Source organism: Pagrus pagrus, assembly GCF_965226575.1.
Source record: "Pagrus pagrus genome assembly, chromosome: 10".
NCBI lineage: Eukaryota > Metazoa > Chordata > Actinopteri > Spariformes > Sparidae > Pagrus > Pagrus pagrus.
Window position 1 is genome coordinate 21,563,765 of NC_140194.1, and position 21,384 is coordinate 21,585,148.

General features: G+C 41.8%; 1 protein-coding gene across 2 annotated transcripts in view; it reads right to left on the minus strand.

Annotated features, from left to right (window-relative positions):
• Positions 1–21,384, minus strand: part of cttnbp2 (cortactin binding protein 2) — an 87,956-nt gene that overhangs the window by 3,289 nt on the left and 63,283 nt on the right. For both annotated transcript variants that reach the window (XM_084364844.1, XM_084364845.1), the window contains exons 7-21: positions 20,851–21,001; positions 19,481–19,672; positions 17,624–17,741; positions 16,969–17,259; positions 12,029–12,124; positions 8,103–8,182; positions 7,142–7,228; positions 5,687–5,786; positions 4,513–4,674; positions 4,051–4,223; positions 2,753–2,931; positions 2,252–2,490; positions 1,957–2,148; positions 955–1,006; positions 708–807 (exon numbers count right to left, since the gene is read on the minus strand). In XM_084364844.1, the coding sequence (XP_084220970.1) occupies positions 708–807; positions 955–1,006; positions 1,957–2,148; positions 2,252–2,490; positions 2,753–2,931; positions 4,051–4,223; positions 4,513–4,674; positions 5,687–5,786; positions 7,142–7,228; positions 8,103–8,182; positions 12,029–12,124; positions 16,969–17,259; positions 17,624–17,741; positions 19,481–19,672; positions 20,851–21,001 (2,212 nt within the window). The remainder of the gene's footprint in view (positions 1–707; positions 808–954; positions 1,007–1,956; positions 2,149–2,251; positions 2,491–2,752; positions 2,932–4,050; positions 4,224–4,512; positions 4,675–5,686; positions 5,787–7,141; positions 7,229–8,102; positions 8,183–12,028; positions 12,125–16,968; positions 17,260–17,623; positions 17,742–19,480; positions 19,673–20,850; positions 21,002–21,384) is intronic.

Sequence of the window (21,384 nt, forward strand, 5' to 3'; positions counted from 1 at the left end):
TATAAAATCTGGATCTTGATCGACTCTTATGTGAATTTAAAGTAGGGGACTTATTTAAAAACCTTAAAAAACAACTGGAAAAGTAATAAAATGACTCATTACAGCTCGTCCAGCCTAAGCCAGGTCTCCAAAAGCCCCAAGATGCTGAATTGATTTGAAAAGACAATATTTACCCCCTTTTAAGACAAAATCTTAGCTCTAGCTGCTTAGCTAAAACCATTAGCACGCACCCCCTCTGAAGTGGATGCACAAGCTCAACCAAGCATGGAGGGTGTAAATCAAGTCTTATCAAACCATTTTTGGATCTTGGGCTTTTGGAGACTTTACCAGACAAGGTGTTTTTTACAGTTTTTTTTCCGTTTTAAAACAAGTCCCCATCTACTTCAGTTGTTTCGGAGAATGTTGCAACACTGTTTTGATGTGAAGCTCCAGACATGTTTTGTGGACTAAGAAACTTCACCTGACTTTCCATCGGCATGAGGGTGAGTAGATAATGACTGAATTTTCATTTCTGGGTGAACTGTTCCTTTAACTACAATAATAGGTAATATTTTGTCCATATAACATTCAGTATATCTGCAAATGCAACTTAAAAAGGTTTATTCTGTCTTTTTAAATCTAAATGTTATGTTATCTTTGATGTTTGAAAGAATGAATCACTCAGAGCAGACAGTGTTGTGTTGTTATGAGTGTATTTGTGACAGTACCTTGCTGATGTCTGGCTCTGACTTGCTGGAGCACATCGTCTGCAGCTCTCTGATTAAATCTGTCTCGTCATCAGAGAACACAGACAGGCCTACAGGCTCCCTACAAACACAATGACATTGCATTCATTTTCACATTTTAGCTTTAATACAGGGACATGTCATGTAAAAAGTCCTACTACTACAGTACCAGCGTTACACTGTAGGACCAATACTACTGCATGACAATAATATTACACAAAAGACAAACCTCTGATCTTTGCCATTAGAGATGAAGCTGACATCAGTGCTCGACAGCGAACCTGCAACACAAGCAAATATGAACAAACCAAATAATAAAACATGACTTAAACGGGCCAGGTCACTCAAATCCCCAAAACATATGTTCACTATTACTCCTCAGGGAATCTAATGGTAAAAATAGTTTTGGAGTTTCTGAGATTTCCACCTCCACACCTTTCTGTCCACAGCTTTAATGAGAAAGTTTGCTACTGAAATTAAAATGCTCAGGATTATCCTGAGTAACAGGGACATTGTTGTGATGACAGCAGCATGAAGAACATGTTAAGCCTGTTAAACACCGCCCCCTTGTGGATACTGCTGACAAAAAGCCAGTGTCCCCCGTTCTGAAATCCACATTTCCAGACTTCTATGCCTCATTAGGGCCATTCTTGCCAACCCTACCAATTTTCCGGTTCCCATGTTTCATTGCCCTCTCCCCTCTCAGGGGATCACGATTCTCCTGTATTTCTCCGAAGATTATGACAATTTTTCACACTTTTTTAGTTATCTCAACCTGTTTCTGGCACTGTACAGTGTGTAGTCTGCTGTACTGGTGCATCTCATCCTCCTCAGTGAGTAAGAGTCGGATGGAGAAATGGAGAGGAGAAAGAATTTTTAAATATATTTCAGACTAACTACAATCCGTATTTTTTCTGAAATAAGGTCCCATGAGGGCAACTGGAACGGGAGGGACTTAGTCTCTCAAATTAAACATGCTTATTTGCATAAATATCCAGAATAGAAAGAAAAATAAACACCTTAATGTGTATTTTGGACATTTTCTTTTCACTCATTTCACATGATATGGAAGCAATCAGCCCAAAATCTCAAAATTAACCGGTGCATTAAATGTCTCCCCTGAATAACAAGATTAAGGAGCACCAAGTTCAGCATGACTTTAAGGTGATCTGAAGGACACAGCTTCATTGGGACACAGCGTGTATCACTGACGGCGGAGCGGCCATCTTACCCTCTCTGAAGGAACCGCCACAGCTCCAGTTCAAGGCGGGGCTTCCCTTCTTCCGAGGGCTGGTGTTGGATCGTCTCAACTTGCTGCTGTCACGTCCCTTTCTACCCCCTCCACCGCCACTTCCTTTGTAAGAGCCAATGGCTGACAGAGGGAAGGTCCCGCCCCGAAACTCCAGCAGGTATCTGTCAATCTCTGCAGGAGACCACATAAAGACTACACATCAGCATCTCATGTCATTTTTATTTCCCAGCAGACTGAAACAAAAGCGGGTGAAACATGTGAATGGCCCACGCACCGTGACGAGGCAGAGGGCAGCCCAGGAGAACAGCCTTGTTGACCAGGATGCTCAGGGCGGCTTTCACCACAGCCTGCTGCCCGGCACTCAGCCCACAGTTGCTAGGAGACGGTCGCTGCGACGACGGCGATGAGGAAAAAGAGGTGCTGGAGGAGGTGGAGCGCTTGGCTGTTACCCGGGAAATGATGGCTTCTTCCACACGGGGGACGACCACGGCGTTCCAGAGCCGAGCCAGCCACCTGAACACACACGCACACACACACACATCAGCCTAACTGTCGGACTGAATGTCCATTTAGTTTCTCCTCTCTCTATCGTTTATTTCCTTCTTGTAAGCAGTTTTCTCCAGCTGCTCGGACATCATTTTCAGTCAACATTAAGGTTAGTATCGGTTACAATAATCAGGTTTAAAGATGATTAAAGAATACACATATAATACTAGTTTCTGTTTAAAATCACAGGGCATAATCACTCTTAAATATAGACGACTCAAACACACACCTGACGACTGCCTGTGTGTTGTTTGGGACCACAGGGCAGGACAGGAAGAGCTGCGGACCGAGCAGAGCCTCGTGGGTCCCCAGTCGCGACAGACAGGCGTTGAGCTGCTGCCACACCTGGCTCACCCACAACACCGACCGCTCCATGACGCCATCAGGTGACCAAACTCCAGTCCCCATCTGAAGGAGAGGTGAGGGAAGAGATTAAAGCTTTAACTTTGGTCAAATAATCCACAGAGGGATGGAACAAAAAGGAGGTTTATCATTCATCTTCTTGATATTTGAATAAACGAGTCGGTCCCTGACAACAAAACAGAACGAGTTATGTATTCTGAGGATTTCTTCATGCATTATTCATTTTATTGTTCTCTTTCACAGTCACAGCACTGATGCAACAACATAAATACTGACTCAAAAAAAGTGTTTTGGGAAATAACGATCTTCATAACAATTCTTGACACCGGTTAACAAATTGCCATCTATTATTTGATTATAATTTGTTGTTAACCATTTATTTTTGTCACATAGACAGTGCGGGAAAATCTTTACATCTGTAAAACAACTATACTCGCTCACTTTAGTCTTCAAAATAAAACTTAAAAATCCATATATTAATCTTAATATTAAAAGGAGAGATTCATCATGAGCCCTTTTAACACAGAAATCGTGCAATTCTGCCACAAAGAAGAACTTTCTTTACATCAGTGTTGTTTTTTGTATGCTGAACAGGTGTTATTTTAGATAGCATGCTGCAGTGCAGAAGCAAAAAAGGGATGACGGACACGACGCGTACACAACAGCATCGTGCATATCATACGTGTCAGGAAAGGCTTTCTAAACGATGGCATAACATGTTAATAACAATCATTTACTGTCCCTTTTATACGGCAATTCATCTCGCCCTCTGCTTGGATGATAAGGAGCTCCTTGACCTCATTCTTCCCCCCAATCTTTAAGACATTCTTCGTCTTTGACTTGGCTGCTAACTGCTGCTAGCTGCTATTTAAATCTCCCGATTGTGGGTCGCACACATAACACCTTGCAAAAGCGTTATATATGCTCACTGTCACTGTTTTGAAACAGACGTCAATTTGGCCCGATACTACCTCTGCTGCTGCCGAAGGGGAAACAAAAATGTCTTCAAACCTTTAATACAGAACAGCTCGGCAGAATAACGGCAAAACATTCCCGCTTCTAACAGCCTGTGTAAAAGGGGCTGTGGACACGAACCACTGAAACAAATCCAGATTTGATTTTGCATAATGAAATCAAGGCAGCAGCGATCATCCGCTCACTGACCTTATGAAGCAGCTTCCTGCGGAGGTGCCTTCCCAGCAGGCCGTGCAGTGGCTCCTGGTCCCAACGAAGCGTTACCCAGCGGAAATGCTGCTGAAGACGGAGCTCTGATCCCTGCAGGCCGGGCTTTGACAGCGTTGCAATCAGGAAGCTGCCTTCACGGAAGTGGTGGGGACCTGAGGGATGAATGTACAGGAGGAAAGGTACAGGAAGTCAATTAATTTTAATTTATTCTTTGGTGGTTATCTGGTTTTACAAGATAAAACTCCTGTGACTTTGGGTAAATCTGTCAGATAAATGCCTTCAACATCTGTTACAAAAGGACAGTTTATAGAAGTGAAAGTTTTGTAGATTTATTGCACTTGTTGGTCCTGTTTCTATTAAATTTGCATGCTGTTATTTTATCTTAGCGAACTGTATGTTTGATTATGCCTTGAGTCAGAGCCTGGCAGCAGTGAGTCGTACCGGTGTTGAGTACCAGCGGTGAAGCAGAGCCCCTGTTGTCCAGACTGTGGCAGAGGTCACCCAGCAGGCCTGTTAGGGATGAAGCTTTCTCCAGTCCCTCCAGCAGCACCACCACACAGTGACTAGCGTGACCTCCCGACCCAACCGCCGGCACCAGGAAACCTGAGACGGGAAGAGTCATGAGCCAACGGTTAGACTTCTTATAATAACTCGAGAACTGAAACTCAGAAGTAAAAGTGTTACAGTCACGTTGTGACAGTTATCTGCTTGTTAGACAAGTGGACATGTGGTCTCCTGTTTTTAGACAGGACAGTGATGGTTAAGCAACATTATATATGTAATCAACTAAGAATCTTTTTTTTTTAAATGTTATCGTTAAATGCAGGGATCAGATCAAATCAATGTGGAAATAGGAGGATGTGGCCTCAATAACAATACAATGAAAATGCAGCTTTTTTATCACTGTTCCTAAAAATCACTATAGCAACAAGATGGCAGTCTGATGACTTTGCAGTTATGGACCGACTCCACAGCTGCAAACCGATTCTTCAAAATTAAAACATAAATGGACCCAAGACCTTACCTCGACTTAATATTAGCTGCTGCACGATTTAATAATAATTTAAGCTCCAGGTCAGCCATGGCCTCCTTTTTATTTTACCAAAGAGCCTCATTAATAAGTGTCACTTAGATTGTATTTTAAATTTTAAACATACTAATTAACATTGGCACCATTTCTGTCTGCTTTCACATCTCCATTATAGACTAAACTAATAAAAATACTCATGGTACTCCCATGTTGCTGGTAGTTGCGACAGCTGCACTAACAATAACGCCACTTGAAAATGCTAAAAGGGGGGAGAGTTTCCACTTAACTTGAAAAATGGTGAGACGATAATCTTCTATTATAGCAGAAGATTAAGACAACCAAATCGAAACCAGAATCGATGCTGGAATCAGTGATTTTTTGGTGTTTTTCCTTTAAAGACTAATCCACAAATTACTGGATCGATCATCTAAATTGTTGCATATTGTTTTTCTGCTGACCACCTAATCGATTAATCTACTAAATGCCTCAGCTCGAAATGAATGCAGCAAACAAAAAAAACCTGTATATGTTGTGAAATTTCTCTGCCAGTGTGTCATTTATGTATCTGTGTGTGTGTGTCCCTACCACAGGTGATGAACGTCTCCAGCAGCTGCTCTTTGGTCAGGCTCTCCTCCACCTCCACCCGCACCACGTCACAGCCGAGCCCACCTGCCTCCTGCTTTGACTGGTGGAGAGAGAGAGCCAGAGAGGGAGGGAGGGAGGGAGATGAGTGAAGAGACGGAGAGGTGAGAAGGGAGCACGTTGTCATGGAAACAAAGGAAATCTACTACTACTATGAGCTGAGAGAAATGGAGCAGGAGGAGAATCTGAATGAGCAGAGAGGGCTTTTCCAGGCAAGTCGCTGCAAACAGAGAGAGTACAGTGGAGATGCAGCTGCGGAAGACATTTTACTTCTTTTATTTCTTCTACAATTATTGGATTTGTGCACATGTTTAATATGATATGAGTTAAAATAACAGTAACAGGTGAAAAAGTAGAGGTATGCAGCACTAAAGCAGCACTTGCAGAGCAAAAAATACATGTATACAGACGTTCTCTGACTGAATTCATACTAATTAATTAAACAGCATCATTAGTGATACGTTTAAGAGAAGGACAACAAGCTGTCCTGTCAAAGAGGGTTTCATATCAGACATTTAAAAACCTAACCTTAAAATGCAATGGAAGAAAAATGCTTTCATCCTTTCTCACTACCACACTGACTTTATCTGCTCATATCAGATTTCTGCTCCACTGCAGTAAAACACCATTTGATGCCTTTACCATGGTAACACCTCAGACCGAACACTGCAGTGATTCTGACAGGATTTCTTGAAAACGCTACCAAACCTGATCTGATAGTTGCCAATGTTCAGGCCAAATTATACAAATCACGATTGGTTTGATCGTTTCTGCTGTGTGTATGAATCATCCTCAAATCTGTGACCTGTGGCTGTCACCGAGCAGGACGACCATGTCTGACCTGCAGTATGTTTCATCATGTTGTAGTGAGACGTTTTAGTGGCTGGCAGTTTGCATCCACTCACGGTTTTATTGCATCACACTGTGCAACAGAGTCAAATCTACCTTAATCTCAGACACCTTTGAGATGAAACAAGCTCACAATTTCACCTCTCCCGCAGCAATTTGTTACGGCTATGGAAGAATTTGCTTTGATGATTGACAGTAGACAGAATGCTTTGGTGTCACAAATAGCTCACAAAGAAACAACTGATTACATAGATCATTAGTATTATTAGACTGAAAATCAATGGGAAAAGAAGAGGCGTCGTGGAGCCTAACAATTTGGGGCTTAAAACTGTGGGTCGCAACCCCTCCTGTAGCAGACTATGGTGCTGGTCCTAGTGCTCTCTGTTGGGGTGAGGGAACCTGACTTCACCTGACTGGACAAACGTGTTGCTCGCTGTTATGTCACAGTTGCATTTTGAGATGAATTATTGCCTTTAATCATTGTATGTCATGATCTGTCATAAGAGGTTGTAGCTTTCAGGCTCAGTGTTGATGAACTGTTGGACGTACCTTGATGCAGCGAGCAACCAGGTTGGCGATGTACTCCTGACAGCTTCCCTGAAGCCCGTGAAAGATGAGGTTTCCATACTGTTCCACCTGGACACAGAGAGGAAGGCAGGTGGATGTTAACACATAGAATTTGTGTTAATGAACAGCTTTGCCTTCACATTAATCCTCTTTAGCAGTGTTGGACATCATTACTACCTTATTCCATATTTCATACTTCGTGCAGACTGCATGTACTGCTGATGACTTTATACTGCTGCACTCTGGTTAAGGTTTTTTTTCCTCCTTTATATACTTCACTATAGATCAAACTGAACATAACATTGAGCGTGAAGTATGAGGTTCATTAATTGTTGTTGACATTTCATGGATGAAATGATTGATTAAAATGGAAAATAATACATGGATTCATCTATAATACAACAGTTGCAGCCCAAACTATGTTAACTCAGTCGCGTGCGACAGCGATGATCTAAGCTGTGAAACATTTCTCACCGTCACACTCAGGTCTCTGCGGATTAGAGCATCAACTTACTGTCAAAAATGTAAATCAGTCATGAAGACTTCAGACATTAACAGATGCTGCTGGATTAAATCTCGGCTGAGTTTCTTTGTGTGTTCACTCATTGATGTTTCCTTTATCTACATGTGCTGTCATGTGTTTTATTGCTCTTTTAAAATGTTAATTCGTGAAGACAGACTCTTGCCTTTATTCCCTTTAGCTCTTACATCGTCAGCCAGCAGGGGGCAGTGTAGCTGTTAGAAAATAGTGAGCACTTAAATCCTCTCTTTCTCCGTTTCCTTTAATCTGTCCTCACTCCATCTCTCTCTCCTCTGCCTTTCTTTACCATTCTCCTGCTGCAGTCTTCGAGCTTCCTCCCCTATTTTCTGACGTCTTACTCATCTAATCCCTCGATCCCTCGCAGTCCTTTGTGTGTGTTTGCATGAGTGTGTGCGTTCGTACCAGGCGGACGCAGTTGTGCAGCAGCGGCAGGGGGAAGAGGTATTCCAGAGCCAGCTCATCGAGACACGACTCAGACAGGCCTGTCAAAAACACACACACGCACAAAATTCACACAATAAATCCCCAAATCTGCTCAGGTTTACATGCTCAGTGTCAGCAAGCGACAACAGTGAGCTTCAACTCTTCGGTTACATCACACAGCTGCAAAATCTCAAGGTGCCCTTGTGAGTTAGACTGTCCTGAAACTTAAACGCCACAGGTTCGATGACATTCAACAGCTGTGCTTTTAGCCGAAGGCCCCAGATACAGAAAATGTGAGCTATATTGTCAATTAATTAGAGCAGAGTGAGCGCTCAGTGTGGCTATTTACTCACTTAATAGCTCTTAATGCTTTATATCAGTGAGTAGGATGAATTAATTTCCTGAGAAATACACACTGAATCAAAAACACTTACTCATCCTCACTCAACGATTCCAATGGTACAACATTATTTACGCCCTCAGAGAAACATTTCCAAACATTCATTCGAAAAGCTTTCACAATTATATTGGACACAGTGATAAACATCAGTTTGAGACGTCAATAATTTCACTTCTGCCTCAAAATCTTCCACAACAATATGATGTGTTCACTTTCCTTAGATGTAAATACTGTTTACAGCAGCGGCATAAATATTACCACCGGGGAAAGCTGTTTTCAGACAGATTTTCAAGAGAAAGAAAGCACCCAACATGTCTCATGTGCGTCGAAGCATCCATTGTTTTCTATGTTAAGCCCGCACGCCTACAGCTCCTTGAAATGTGTCATCACGGCTTGACGCACAGCAGCTTGTCGGGACGCCGCTGTTCCATCTCCTACCATCAGTGCTCGTCAACTCTCCAGACAAGCAGCAATTTGATCACATTTGTCCCTCCAGTTTCAACAACCTGACAACTTTATACTTATACTTTAAATAAAGTCCACCTTAATATAGTTAATGGCAATGTTTTATTTGACAGGTCTGTAATTTCCTGGAAAGTTTTCTGGTAGGAAGTGTGTTATTATTTCACTAATTATGGGGGAATTAAGACAAAGCTCTGAGACATTTTGAGATTAGTCAAATTAGTGTTGAGTCTATAAGCAATAGATTTAAAAGAAAAACTTTATTCACATTATATGTCGAATTGTGTGCTTACTAACAGACCTATTGAACATTTTTCCATGTTGCTGCATACAAAAAAGGGAGGAGCTAGGAACTAGGAGCCTTCATGTGAATTTAAAGTTTGTTTCTTTCTGGGAAATCTGATGCAACTATCAATCCTTGCGTCTTGTATGAAAGCATATGCATTTGTCAGGTTTTCCGCTAAATGCTGAGGGTTTTTCCTATAAGTTGTCATCCATCTGTAGTTTTCAGTATAGACTTTTTCCAACTGAAGCCTGTGAACTCTGAGTGACAGACAGAGGGTGAAAACTGAAATGCTGGATGTTTCCTGGCTCAACGCCATGAAAGAGCCGAAGGGCGGATCGACAGGGAGGTTCACGTGGACCTGAGGATGGCCAGAAAGATGGGGACGAAGGCCGATATGGAGAAAAGACGCAGAGAGAGGCAGAAAAGGAAATTAACTGATGAACGAGTGAAGCGAGGAGGTGGAGAGAGATGGAGAGCTTGGCTGCTGCCCACCCTGATTTTAACAGTGCCAGACTATTGTTCAGTCTCTTTATTTCTCCTGACTCACTGAGACGAGAAATGCACTAGATAAAGTAATTCAAGGAACGGAGGCAGCGAAAGCGAAGCTGCAGCAGACACTAAGAAAGATTATTCCAATATCTGTAGAGCGAGACAGTCTGCTGCTCAGGGCTGCCGCTGTGACTCATCTATAATCATTAACAGAGGTGTCTGAGGAACCGTTCTGCTGCTGTCTCCAGCCCTGTACTGCTCCCAGTTATGTCTTTAAACATGGTGTGAAACAAAGATGAATTTCATTTCAGAGATATTTCATTATCAAAAAAGGCTGATTCCTTTATCCCTGAACACCATAATATCATGTATAAACAGATGATTTTGAAAGATAAAACTGTGTAGTGTAGCTCCAGTGTGTCATTATCAGGTATGGAAGCAGAGAGCGGTTGCAGTAATTTGGTTTGGTTTGCTCACTGAAGATGTTTCCTCACTGAAGAGGTTTCCTCTGTTGGACAAACAGACCATTTGTAGGGACAATTAAGAATGGGGGAGTCATCTTTTGACATAAACAGCCACTAGAGCAACAATTAGTTGATTAATTGATTGAAAGAAAATGAATCGCAAACTATTTTGATAATCGATTAATTGTTTTAAGAACATTTGCTGGTTCCAGCTTATTAAATGTGACGATTTGCTGCTTTTCTTTGTCATTTATGACAGTAAATGAAGAGTCTTTGGGTTTTGGACTGTTGATTGGACTAAATAAGCAATCTGAAGACATCGCATTGGACTCTGGGAAATTGTGATGAGCATTTTTCAATTGGATGTGCCAGCGGGCCACAAAAATGTAATGAACCACCACATCCATATACAGTATCGTGTCATACTGGACTACGGAAGCCCTAAAGGGCCATGCATTCGTCCATATTATTTCCTCCGTTTTCCTGTGATAACGAGTTAATTTCATTTGTTTTCTTGAGATCTCAAGTTATTATCTCGAAATAACAGCTGCCGTTTTCCCGAGATAACGGGATAATTTTCTCGAGATCTTGAGATAACGAAACTTTGTTTTCCCGAGATAACGATATAATTAATTCGAGATCTTGAGAAAATGGCTGTGATATGATAGGCCTGAGATTATGGAGACGCCCGGGACCTCTTAGCTGGTCAGCTATGTAATTAACGAGGACATCAGGCTCACTTAGATTGCGCCGCCGATATAACTGAAGCCTTGCTAACTGTCTTTTTAGATTACGCACACTACTGTGTATATTATCTGTAATAGCAAGGCATAATGCTATTTCAGCCTGTGTCAGGCCTTGATTGAAAAGATATGTGACGCTGTGATCGATATGCTCCTGCTCCTCTGACATTGCTACACTGAATGATGTTTCCTGCAGTGCTTTAATATACTACACTATCGTTTTGTTTTCTCAAGATCTCGAATTAATCATATCGTTATCTCGGGAAAACAAAGTTTCGTTATCTTGAGATCTCGAGAAAAATATCCCGTTATCTCGGGAAAACAGCAGTTGTTATTTCGAGATAATAACTCGAGATCTCGAGAAAACAATTGAAATTAACTCCTTATCACGGGAAAACGGAGGAAATAAAATGTATGAATGCATGGCCCTTGAGGGCTTCCGTACTGGACAGCAGCAGGTTTTTTCAACTATTTTGAATGTATCATGCGTCTGTGGATCAGCTTTGTAAAGAAATACCGCACATCTACATCTATGCAGAACTTTTGTTTTGAAATACCCAACACATGAGGTGCAATAATCAAAGCATATTTTTACTTCTGCTAAGGAGGTTATGTTTTCGCCCTTGTTGGTTGACTGGTTTGCCAGTAGGATTACATAAAAGCTACTCAACGGATTTCCAAGAAACTTGGATGGAGGATGGGTTTTGGCCCAGAAGAGACCCCATTAACTTTTGGATAAAGGGACAGGTCCAGAGACGTTGATTTCATCAGTTACAATCACTTACAAATCACAGTTAGTTTAGATTGAGGCTGATTGTTATTATTTAGTCAAAATGCTGGATAGTAGTTAAAAATGTTCTGACTTTAATGTTCCTCCATGCTGTGTGTCTCAGTAGGCAGGTCCTGGTACATCTCTGCCCACGCTACAAATGCATCCAAACTCATTTGTAAGGCCCTTTCATCCACCAAATGGCATTTGTGTTCAGCGATTGTAGCTCTGATTCTGGTTTTGGCTCAGTGCTGCAGAATGAACACACACACTCTGGTTGCCAGGTTTGTACCTTTGAGGCGGATGGTGATGCACTGGCTGAGAGGCTTCCTGACCAGGTCCCAGGGGGATAAGGGCAGCTCCTGACCTGGCAACCACTCAGTATCTCCTGGAAGACAAAAGCAGAGACACATTAGGACAGAAAGACTGTACAGACACTTATTGTACAAAGTGTAAATTAGTTCACACACACAAACAAACAAACACACACACGATAACAAATACTATGAAATGCCAAACGATGCTGTCGGCTTACACAAACACACATACAGTGTACAGCATGTATAAATTATACACACCACAATGTATAATTCATCTGCATGTTATCTTTATATGTCCTTTCTATTTCTGCCATGCCTGCATTTACACATAAAAGCAAATGATGTACTGTCCTGAAGGAAATGCTAAAAGAAATAAAACATTAATACACAAAATATTCTCCTTCGCTTATTCATGAAGCAGGAGAAACCGTACGACTGCTTCTCTCACAGGATCTAATTAGAGCAAATACTCTTCGCATTATCATGTGTAAGAAGATGCGTCATAACTGGTGTTTTAGCAATTAAAATGTAAAATACATTTCCTGGAGAGTGGAGAAGGTCCTTGACCTACAATCCCAAAAATAGAGAACCAATCTGAAACTAGAGGATACAGTTTGAGAGAACAATGAGATCCTGGACAGAGTTTTATATCATGTTCCCCTACGAGGCTTCATGTTTTATCCATATTATCATAAGAAGCTCCAGCGAAAGTTCAGACAGGAAGACGACTCTGTCAAATGCTCAGTCTTTAGTTGATTTCTCAACCATCCTTTCATTCACTCCTCTTGCTCATGCTCACTCATAATTGCTGTCATTATCTGCAGCTGTCCGTTGATATCAGCTGCTCATATCAGCCGGCACATCTATCCAATACCACAGCAGCACACCTTCACTGTTAGCCTATCATGTTGCTGCTGTCTTTCAAAACATGACTGTATTTCTGCCTTTAGTTCATTCATGCTCCTTTTCCGTGTGCGCCCTCCATCTCCCCATCGCCACCCTGTCTTCGCAGATTCACCAGCCTGTCTGTCTCAGGAGAGTCATCCACCACCACCACCACCAATACTGGACTCCATGAGGGGGATTCTTATTATCACATATCATCTGCTTTAATAACAGTTCTCTTTACTTCGTTCACTAGTCTCTCATGATTGAAATGTTGATGTTAGCATCAAACATTGTCTTGAATAGGACAGCTGCACCCAGAGGTGGGAAGTAATGAAGTACAATCACTTCATCACTTTACTCAAGTAGATTTTTCAGGTATCTGTACTCCCGACATTTGAACACAAGTATCTGTACTTTCTCCTCATCACAAGACTGTTTCAGCCTATCAGTGAAATACCACGCACGGCAGACGTAGTGAGACCAAACAACGTAAACGACGTAACAAGATGGAAACAAACAGAGAGGAAGACTTGAATGAGGAGAAAAGACGAGTTAGTGTCTCGTATCTGCAGAGACCCTGCAGCCCTCTGCCTGGGTTTCTTATGTTCTCAAGTTTTTGCTACTCTGGACTTGAGAAAGTTCTTGGTGACCGAAACATCGACCCTTTTAAAATAAATTAATCAATGCAGAAGTAAAAAATGTGTGCCAGAATGACTATTTTTCGTACTCCACAATTACATAAAACATACCCCAAGTTCACATTTTCCAATGATGCTACATACTGTACACTGACAAGACCTAATTAGTAAGTGAGGGTGGGTGTCCGTAACATAATTTCCAAAAATCTCAGTTTCTGCATGTCCAGACATCATCACTGACAATCTCCACCTTGGAAAGGTCATTTTCCAGTGACCGACAACATCATTTACGTGTGTACAAAAGGCCAAAAAGCATGAAAAAAGCTACATTTTAGGAAATATCGGTGTATGTGTGGACAGGGTTTTAAAGTCAACATCACATGCTAATAGGCAGATGTCCATGCAGCTCATTTGGGCCACATCATTCCCTCCACAGAAAAACAATATCTGAGTCAACTCACATTGTTGTACTTCTGATGATGTTAAACAAACAAGCTGCTGCTGCTCGCAGGTCACAGTAGATCAAGAAACATGCTGAACAACACTGTTTCTATCATTTGTCTTCACTATAAACAAACAAAAACAACCCTCACTTCCTGTACTGGACCACAACTGTAGTTATTATCCAGAACATCTGCAGGAAACACTGAAGGGCTTTAAGTTAATCTTAAGAAGGATGTTACAACTACGACTGTCTCTACTCATAAAAAATTACATTTCATAAAGAGTCACCACATACTGCAGAACTTTAAGCTCTTTTAATAATGTTCTGAGCGCAGGAATAGAAAAAAAATCATCTGGAAATTCAACAGAGGGGCTGTCGAATCAGTAAGAGGTTTAGTGACAGATGACTCACACCAGCAGTTTTAAGGGGGGCAGCTCTGCACTCTGCAGCAGAGCGGGAAAAACTTCCAGAAGTCGGGGTTCAATTCCCCCGAGGTGAAAAATAATACAGCTTTTGTCGAAGTCCCCATTTGTCCTGAAAAGTTACCAAACTATTGCTGCACTTTTGTGTCACCCCAAGGAAAAACTGCTAACTTTAAAGAAGTTGAGGCATTTCTCACTAATTGAACATCCAACTTTATGAAACGTTTTACACAGAACTGCTTTTCCTCCACTGTCACAAGAAACTGTAGAGCAAAGGTGTCTTAAGAGCAAAAGTTGCTGGTTGTATTCTGATTAGAACGAGCCATATAGAAACCAGAGCCGCAAATGTTATTTTCAATTATGATTACACTGTTATTTCTCAGAATAATTTATTCATCCTTGTCTCTATGAAGATTGTGAAAAATTACCATAATTTCCAATCAGTAGTCCAAATCCATTTTACAACCTACAGTTCAATCACAGAAGATTAGAAAACCAGCAAAAATTCACAATTAAGGATCTTGGACCAGTGAGACAGGGCTGTGACAAATGATTATTTTCATGATCAATGAATTGTTTGATCTGCACAACACCAAAAACAAATAACTTCATCAGCTGTCAAAACCCACTGTCCAAAACCTAGAGTATCATTTTACTATAACGAGGGACACTGACGAGCAGCAAAGTCTCAAATTTGATTATCTGGAAGCATCAGACAGGTGAACAACGGGAGGAGAGCTCAGAGATTACTTTGAAGCTTTTGGGATTAAAAAGTGAATTATCCTCACTCCTGTTTATCAACCTGACTGCAGCAGCGATCCGCTGAGCTGACCTCCATTTTCAAGTGTTGGTGAACTGTAATGTTGACTGCCGACTGGAGCTGGAGGGGAAATGTGATCTATTTCAATTTATCTCTATCTAATGTGACTCGGGCACAAATGCTCACAGATGAGGTAATGTTTTCAAGTTTTATTTGCATTAATTTTAGTCTCGTCCTTATACTAGAAATAGCAGCAGCGACCTGATGAAAAGCACCGTTACCTTGAGTAAACTTGTGGATTTGAGATATACAGTAGTAAGTGCACAACTTAACAAAATTTATGACAAAGGTGTAGACACTTAAAGACAATTTAATGCAGAATAACTACATATATTTTTTATGATTAATTGATTATCAGAATAAATGTAGATGACATTTACAGTGAAATTTCTACACTTGCACTTAAGAATTGCCTTTTTGATAATCGATTAATAATTTGACTAAGCAATTAACCTCTCCCCTTCCTTTAAGAGCCTTTGCCTTTTTCCAGGCCGCCATTGTAACTAACAATTTGTTCTTAATGACTTGCCTGGTTGAATCAATCATCAATCAAGTCGAAATGAAAATGGTTGCTTAATTTTCTGCTGATCTAATAACTGATTCTTCCAGCAACAGTAGAAACATGAAGTTGCAGTGCTGTCTACAGGCAACCATCAAACTGGATGAATCAAATAAGAGATTTCCAGGAAAAGTATACCGTCATGAGCAACACACACACACACACACACACACACACACACACACACAAAACACACAGTCTGCATATATTTTATACATTCCTCAGACGTGCTGAAGAAAATGAGACACGCATGCAGCCACACAGACACAAAGCCAGACACCAAAGAGTGTCTGGATGTCTGCAGTTTGATCCTCATTGACACAGGAGACAGACATTTTCTCCTAAATTGGCATCTTCCTCCCTTCCCTCCCCCACCATCCCCTCCATCTCATCCATTATGCATCCCTCCAGTGCGACTGTTTTCTTTCATTATATCCCCAAAACACATATGCACAGACACACACACCAGTCTCCTTCCTTGTTGCGTGGAAAAGACAGTAACAGTGTGAGAGACTGTAAACGTGACACGGTGATGTAAAGACAGACCAACAGGAAAGACTGAAGCAGAGAGAGAAGGAGGTGACGCTGCTGTTTGAGGCGGAGGACATCGATTTCCTTTTCATCAGTCTGGACTCACAGCCCTGCACTGCAACACACACACACACACATACACACACACACGTAACTCTAACCCGTATCCAGCCTCTAGTTGAGGAGAACCAACCACACAACCACTGATGACATCTGATCACCAGAAAAATATATAAATAAATATATAAATAACTAACAGACCCAGGAGCAACATATGCACCAACAGATTAAATATTCATCAATTCAAAGAAAAACAGGTATCATGTGTGTGAAGCTCTGACCATCGGCCAAACAAACACCGTCTCATCTGACACCACACATCTTGTTTCAGCAGAACATACGGGAAGCGGCGTCACTTTAAACTGTAGAGGCTTTACAGGTCAAACCAGTCAGTAATGAGTCTAAAGTCTCTGTTTCCATCTGTCCGTTGTGTCTACTGTGTTCAGCCAGAAAGGAAAAAAAGAAAAAAGGAAAAGCAGAAAGAAAAAGTGTCAAGGAAAGGAGTTAAACAAAGGGGGCAGGGATATAAAAACACAGCTGTCCTCTCACCTATAAGGATGGAAGCGATACTGGCTGGACTGAGTCCGAGCAGTGGGCGTTGCGCCTCCTCTCTGGTCGTCTGAGTTTCTCCGCAGACAGTCTGGAGGTAGGAGGTGAAGATGAGGCTGAGGGTGGAGCTCAGCTGAGACCAACACGTCGCCCGGTCGACTGAAACTCTGCCCAGCACCAACTGGCTGCTGGTGACACCCTTAGCCTCATCCTCCAGGGCCTCCACAGGACACATGGACCCCGCTCCACCTCCACCTGAACACTGGAGACGCACCAGGACCCGGTACAAGTCTGGAGGAGGAAAGAAAAGGTCTTCAGCAACCTGAAGTAACAGTGATAAAGGTCTAGTGTGTAGGATTTAAGGGGATCTATTAAAAGAAAAGGAATATAACACTCTTTATGTTTTCATCAGTGTATAATCACCTGAAACTAAGAATCATTGTGTTTTCGTTACCTTAAAATGAGCTTTTTATATCTACAGAGGAAGTGTTTCTACAGTAGCCAAGAAAGGACAAAAAAACCCAAAACACTGACTCTAGATAGGGCTGAGATCATGAGAGGGTGATGATAAAGTCAGTGGTCAAAAAGCAGAATGCTTCTTTAAAGGCATTAAACTCGTGTGCAAACACACACACTCACACAGGAGGCCACTCACGGAGGTTTTCAAGTAGATCTTTGCAGTCATCAGTTGCCACGTCATGAATAGTGCGATTACACTTATCCCTCCTCTCGATGTCCTGTTCACTGTGGCTGCACAGCACCTCCAGACACTCCTACACACACACACAAAACACATAGATCATGATCAAAAGAGCTGTTCTCAGAAGGACAGGTGTACAGTAAGCACGTAACAAAGGGTGTGTAACCACATACACGATCATTTCTGCAACAGAGGCTTGTGTTTGTTATGAAAGCACGGATCAGTGAGTGGTCTTCATTCATATTCAAGACAGACTCTCAGTCTAGTCTAGTCTGGCGTCTCCTGCATTTGTTTGAGCTGAGCAGGATGTTTCAGCCAGCAAGGTCAGCTGTGCTGTTAACCTGCCACTGTGGAGACTGACGGCCGGACTGGACATTAGTGGAAGACAGAGTGGACTGATTATAATAAGTGTAGGTAGGGAGTCGGTAGTGTCCATAAATACACATAACAGTGGAAACATTTTTACAGTATAATAAAGTGCAATATAGAAGCATGAGATTAAAACCACTGAACTGTTTTTTTGACCAGAGGCCATCTATATATATCAATATATATATATATATATATATATATATATATATATATATACACTTTATACATATTTCTTCCACCAGCCTTTTGGTGGGTACAATAAGTGAATTAGTCTTGAAGCCAAAACAATGGCTGAAAAGCTCTGCAGTTTTGCACACTGTATCGCGGGAGTTGCAGTCCTGCAAACAACCCTTTTTACATTAAAGGGACAGTTCACCCTACAAGCAAAGATACATACATCCCTCTTACCTGTAGTGCTATTTATCCATCTAGATTGTTTTGCTTTGAGTTGCAACGTTTTGGAGATATTAGCCGGTGAGGTGTTTGCCTTCTCTTGACTGTAATGGAACTGGATGTCACTCGCCTCATGGTGCTCAAAGCCCAATAAAAATACATTTCAATTAACTCAAAATCAATGTCTCCATTTCCAGAAATCATAGCCTGGTTACTCAAGATAGTCCTCTTGCTACGAGCAATTGCGTGTGAGAACTACTTTCTTTCTACCAAACTGCACCGTATCACCACGCAGAGGCTCGTGCTCTTGACAGCGCAGGATATAAAGATTAATCCTCCTCGGCTGAGAGAATAAGTTACCTAGCCTCCTTGTTGTGAGCAGTTTCATGTAGGACCATCTACTCCTGGACGGTCTGTGGACTATCTGTGGAAGTCTAGTCTGACTTACTGACATAGACTGGAGGTATAAAGCCCGTCATTGGGCGCCTGTTCCCAAGCTTCCTTACGCTATCTGTGTGTACTGTTTTTAAACCCCCATCGCAACATGGAACAACAACAACCTCCGAGCTAGAAACCTACACACTAAAACTTGCAAGTTACTCTAACACTGACCTGATCGCTAACAGTATGAATGTAAACAAGCTAGAGGCTTTAATGCCAGAGCTCACCTCCTCACAAACCACCTGCAGGTTTCTCCAGACACTATTTTGCAGGGGCACCATCACTGCATCCCTGGTGAAACGCCGCCAAAGACAATTGTGATTTGTTTAAAGACATGTAAACAAGGATTGGTGCAGCCGGAGCTCTCTCCAGCACTAACAGAGATAGGTCTGGCTACGTAAGATTAGTGGAAGGCAGACAACTCTACAGCCGATATCTCCAATTCTCTGCAACTCGCACCAAAAACAATCCAGAAGGGATAAATAGCACTACAGATAAGAGGAAAAGTATTTTTCTTTTAATTTTGGGTTGAATTATCCCTTTAAACAAGTCCATTAAATATCAGGCAAATCACAGTGATCACATTTTTTGCCATCTCATTCTCACCTTGAGGCCCAGGGCAGCGGCCATGTGTGCGGCCGTCCAGCCGTCATTGTTGGCCTGGTTCAGCAGGGCAGCAGGCAGAGTCAGCGCGTCAGGGGTCACAGTGGACTCACCCTGAGCCGGGTGGCAGAGGAGGTGACGCAGCGTGTCCACGTGTCCTGAGCGCACGGCCGCGTGGAGAGCCGTGCAGCCGTCCTGCAGAGAGGGAAAGGTGAGTTTACGTCCACGTGTGCAGAGTTACCGCAACTACAAAAATGTCTGACTCAACTTGATTCATCGATATTAAAATGACTGATAATCAGGACAATTTTGCTGATTAGTTTTCTGTCGATCAACCTATCAATTAATCAACTACTTGATTCAGCTACAATTCATACACACCAGAGCACACACAAATGTACATTGACCTCAAGTTTCTAATTTTTAATGTTTTTCTTTCCGATTATCACTGAAAAATACCAAAAATCCTTGACGAGAACAAATCATTTTAAGCTGACGTCCACTTGCTTTTTATGTCTCGACACTGAAATGGAAATCAGTTGACAATTTTTACTTGTTTTTATGTCTTTCTTGTTATAATTTCTTTCCAACAGCAATAAGCTCCAATAAAGGAAAAAAATAACATCCTGATAAAAAACCAACCGTGACTGTACTCTCTTAACCCAGTTTAGAGCTCCTCCTCCATGTTAAATCATTACGTTTGACCCAACACACTGGCCAACATTTTCCGGTGTCTTAAAATACATCTGCGCTGAAGAGGTCAGATATTCTATAGAGACGTTGGCTGCGCTCTGGTTCAGCAGGAAAGCTAAATGTAGAACAAAGCAGGTAACTAAATATAGGGTCTCGTCACATGCTGCCACGGCAACTAACGAGCCCCTATGGTTACCATGGAGATGAGGAGCCCAAACATCAATTAGCTTGCGACAATCAGACAACCAAACCCTCGGGAATACTTAAACCTTTTTATGTGAAGCAGGATAAGTGTGAAACAATGCACTGTGGAGTGATGAAAGTGAGAAACATGGTGACGACTATTTCTGCCTAATATTTGCTCAGAGTAAAGTCTATCAAAATAGATTCAAACTCTAGATTTAATAAATAGAATATAGGGAAAATTAGTAGATGTCTAGAGCAGGTGACAGTGATTGATGTTACGACACAAGAGTCATAAAATCTCAACTGTAAAGCTACACTCCTGTGTCCCTCTTCTAATGTGTTGTCTGTATTTTGCAATTAAAGACTTAGATTTAAGACTAACTCGAGTCAAACACATTTTCACCGTAACTCAAAAATTAAGTCTAACCTAGACACAGAAAATACTATATTCAAATTCATATTTACATGCTACATGTACAGCCTATGGGACTTACAGTTGTGGTGCGCGAGCGATCGGCTCCAGCGCTCAGCAGGACCCGGGCACAGTCCAGCCTGCCAGCCTCACAGGCCAGGAAGAGGGACGTCTGTCCCCCCGCCGCCAATGAATCCACAGCAGCTCCTGCAGCCAGCAGCACCTCCACGCAGCTGAAGGGAGGGAGCAAAGTAAGAAACACGTGGACACACAACCATAACAATGTAGACATACTACACACATATTCAACAGTATTAACTCATATATATAGGAAGAGGATGAGCCTAGCAAAATATACACAGTAAACTCCTGGTTTTGTCTGATATCCTCCAGTGTTTTAGCACTGGTTTTGTCCTACTGGCCAATACATCAGTCTGGCAGATTATTGGTCGAAAATATCAGTCAAAACAGATACAGCCAGAAAAGTAGACAAAGACTTGTTATTGTAAGAGAGTGTTGTATAGTGAAACAATTGGTTGCACGTCTTTATCAAAATTTGAATTTCATTTTATTTTAATTTAATTTAAGGTGAAAGTTTAATGTTAAAGTTAAAGTT